This window comes from Lepidothrix coronata, unplaced genomic scaffold, assembly GCF_001604755.1.
Source record: "Lepidothrix coronata isolate B3197 unplaced genomic scaffold, Lepidothrix_coronata-1.0 Scaffold24, whole genome shotgun sequence".
In the NCBI taxonomy this organism is placed as follows: Eukaryota; Metazoa; Chordata; class Aves; order Passeriformes; family Pipridae; genus Lepidothrix; species Lepidothrix coronata.
In genome coordinates, this window is record NW_016690204.1 from 1,495,656 (window position 1) to 1,498,927 (window position 3,272).

General features: G+C 57.2%; 1 protein-coding gene across 1 annotated transcript in view; it reads left to right on the top strand.

Annotated features, from left to right (window-relative positions):
- Positions 1–2,366: 2,366 nt before the first annotated feature.
- The window catches only part of PPL (periplakin), a 29,908-nt gene continuing 29,002 nt past the window's right edge, over positions 2,367–3,272 (top strand). Inside the window, exon 1 of the mRNA XM_017808670.1 lies at positions 2,367–2,680. Coding sequence (XP_017664159.1) covers positions 2,367–2,680 — 314 coding nt within the window. The remainder of the gene's footprint in view (positions 2,681–3,272) is intronic.

Consider the following 3,272-nt stretch of genomic DNA (forward strand, 5'->3'; position numbering starts at 1 on the left):
ACTGCCATGGTGCCTTTTGGGACATGCAGGGAGGGGGATGCTCCTGCTTCACCCACCAAGCCTTGATCCATCCCAAATTAGGATGGGCTGTGTGGGGTGGGACAGTGGGATGCAGTGGGACGGCCAAGCCCATGGCACAGGAGCAAGACCCCAGCAGCTGGTGCCCATCCTGCCCCCTCAGCAGTGGGGTTGGCCTCGGCCAGGATGATGGGGCTGGTGCAGGGTGGAGCAGGGTGTGGGATGGCGGAGAAGGGCTTGCCAGGAAAATGTCATCTCTTGCACAAAACGTGCTCCTCTCCTGTTCCCCTCCCGCAGCAGCAGCTCAAGAGCTTCTTACTCAGGTTAAGTCAATATTGCCCCATCTGTTGAGGTGCTCAGCCCCGTGCAAGGAGCTCGATGGGTGTTTTAAGGGCTGGAAAGGAGCCAAGGGAACACACCTGGGGTCCCTGTGGGCTGCAGCACCCTGGGGTGCAGCATCCTCCCACGAGCCCCCGCTGCCCCACAGTGGGGTCCAGCCCTGCTGGCAGCTCCCCGGGCACAACGGGACCAAAGCCCTCCCCAGCACGGGCTCCTGGCTGGCAGGACATCCCTACTTCTCCACGCTCAAGAGCCTTCAGAGGAGCTGGTGGCACCAGGTCTGGATACCAGCACAGGGTGCGCCAGGCCCGGCAGCAGCAGGAGCTGGGGGGGCACAGAGCACAGGAGGGACCGACTGCACCAGTAGAGCCACCAAAAGCTGCATTTGCAAAATAAATACTGCAAAAACAACCCCTGCAGACCCCAACTGAGGAGGAAACCTCAGCCCGGGGTGTGTGGTGCTCCGGGCAGGCACTGGAGCTCATACAAGAGCTGCCAGCACCCCCAAACCACAGGCCCCCAGGTCCCCAAAAGCACCTGTGTACAGTGGCTTTGCAGGGTGCCTCTGATCCCGAGCCAAAGCAAAGGTGAAATACCTGGGCAGTTTACATAAGACATAGTTTTCCACTACGCCGGAGTTTCTCTCTGCCTGCTGTTTCACCCAGCAGCTGCAATTTTGCTGCTCTCAAGGGCATTTGCACACAAAAATGAGCCACGCCAGAGATGTGGGGAGATTAGGAGGATTAAGGCTGCAGAGCTCGCGCAGGAGGAGATGTAACAGAAACCCCTCCGGTAGGAAAAGGCATCTCATCCCTAAACCTCTGCTCACCTCCACACAGGGCTTGAGAAGGAGGGGGGCTCTGGGATGTGTACAGGGGTTCCAGAAGCTGGAAAAGGAGCAACTGGTCCTCTGTGCATCCAGAAAGCATTACTGCTAGAGATGGGGGGCGTACAAAAGCACGAAAACCAAGAATTGTTTCTAGAGAACACTCAGAACTTCATGCAGTGAAATAAAAGTAGTTGGGCTGGGTTTCTCCCTCCTCACCTGCCCTTGTGTCGGGATTGGAGCCGGGTGTGGGGAGGATGGGGGTGCAGGTGCTGCCCTGGCAGGTTGCATGGGGATGCTCACAGCTTCTGAACAAACCACAGCAACCCCATAAATCCTCCTCCCCCAAAAAATAGGGGAAGCCTTGTCTGCTCCTCGGCATGGGCAGGATCCTGGTATGGATATATGGCCATGACAGGGAGTGTGCCAGCCTCGTGGTAGTGCCAGCCCGCAGGGATCAATGGGTACTGGGGTCAGATAAATAATTCCTACCAAGGCAATTCTTACTATCTACTTGGAAGCAAACATGGAAGGTGGGTGCCTTGAAGACAAATCTGTAACCTCAGGTATAATTAAACAGAGTCACCACGGCCAATAACAGACAGAGCCCAGAAAGTCAGCCCCAGCCAGTGCGGGGTCAGGCCCCAGCCCCAATTCTGGCTGTCTGGGGGCTGTGTGGAAGTGCTGTCGCTGTCAGGCTGCTCCAGCCTCACCCCATCACCCCCTGGCAGCGGATGGGATCCAAGTCTCCTTGCAGTTACATCCCATGGGACTTGCTGTCTTGGCAGGACCCCACCACCCCCACCAGGACCAGATCCACCTTCAGCACAGCCTCGGGCTCCTGAGAGTGTTGAATGTGTCCCTGCTCGCCAAAGGCTCAGAGGTGCTTGGCTGGATGAGGCTGGGTGAGGCCATAGACACCCAGAGTGCTGCTGCTTTGGGTGACCCCGGCCCCGAGCGGGCTCACGGCTCCATCAGCTGTGGGTTTCAGCCTCATAACTGAGCTTGTTCCTGATCACTAATTCACCACGAGAGGGGAACGGCAAAGCTGTGCAGCGTGGCTGGGCCACCCCAGTGCCACAGAGCCTTCAGCACGCCCAAAAGTAGCCCAGGAGGACAACCCACACCAAACTGGGATGGAGGAGACTCCCCTGCGAACACACATGAACACACAGACACTGACATGGACACGGACATGGACACGGACACACACACGGACACAGACACAGACATGGACACAGACATGGACACGGACACGGACATGGACACAGACATGGACACGGACACAGACATGGACACAGACATGGACACAGACACTGACATGGACACGGACATGGACACAGACACGGACACAGACACTGACATGGACACGGACACACACACGAACACAGACACAGACATGGACACGGACACACACACGGACACACACTTGCCTTGTGCTGTCGCTGCCAAGACCCGCAGCCTCCCAGCAGCCCGGGCAGGAGCAGCCGGAGCCAGGCGGGAATGTCCGGCTGGCCGGAGGGCTCTGCCCTCTTTAAGGGCTCCCCGGAACAGAGAGATCTGACACACGCAGGGGATCGGGATCAATAGGTCACAGCGTGCACTGACTTGCCCCCAGAATGAAAATCAGCAGAGGATTTGGGGCTGGTGGGGAAGCTACAATCAGGGCTTTAATCTCACATGGGCACAAAATCCCAGGATAAAAAGGCCAGGGCTGGTCCTAATTGCTGACTGCTGTGTGCATGTGTGAGCAAAACCTCTTAGGCTGCGGGGGGTCTGGGGGAGGCACCTCATTGCCTTATGGAGTCATTTAGCTTAGAACAGACATCTAAGATCACCAAATCCAACTTTTAACCTGGCACTGCCAAGGCCATCACTAAACTATGTCTCCAAGTGCCACATCCACACTTCAGGGATGGTGACTCCATCCTCGGCCCTGGGCAGCTGTGCCAATGCCTGACCACCCTTTCAGTGAAGAAATTTTCCAATATCCATCTAAACCTTTCCGGACACAACTTGAGGCTGTTTCCTCTCATCCTGTCCCTTGTTCCCTGGGAGCAGAGCCCGACCAACACCCAACCCCCCCCCC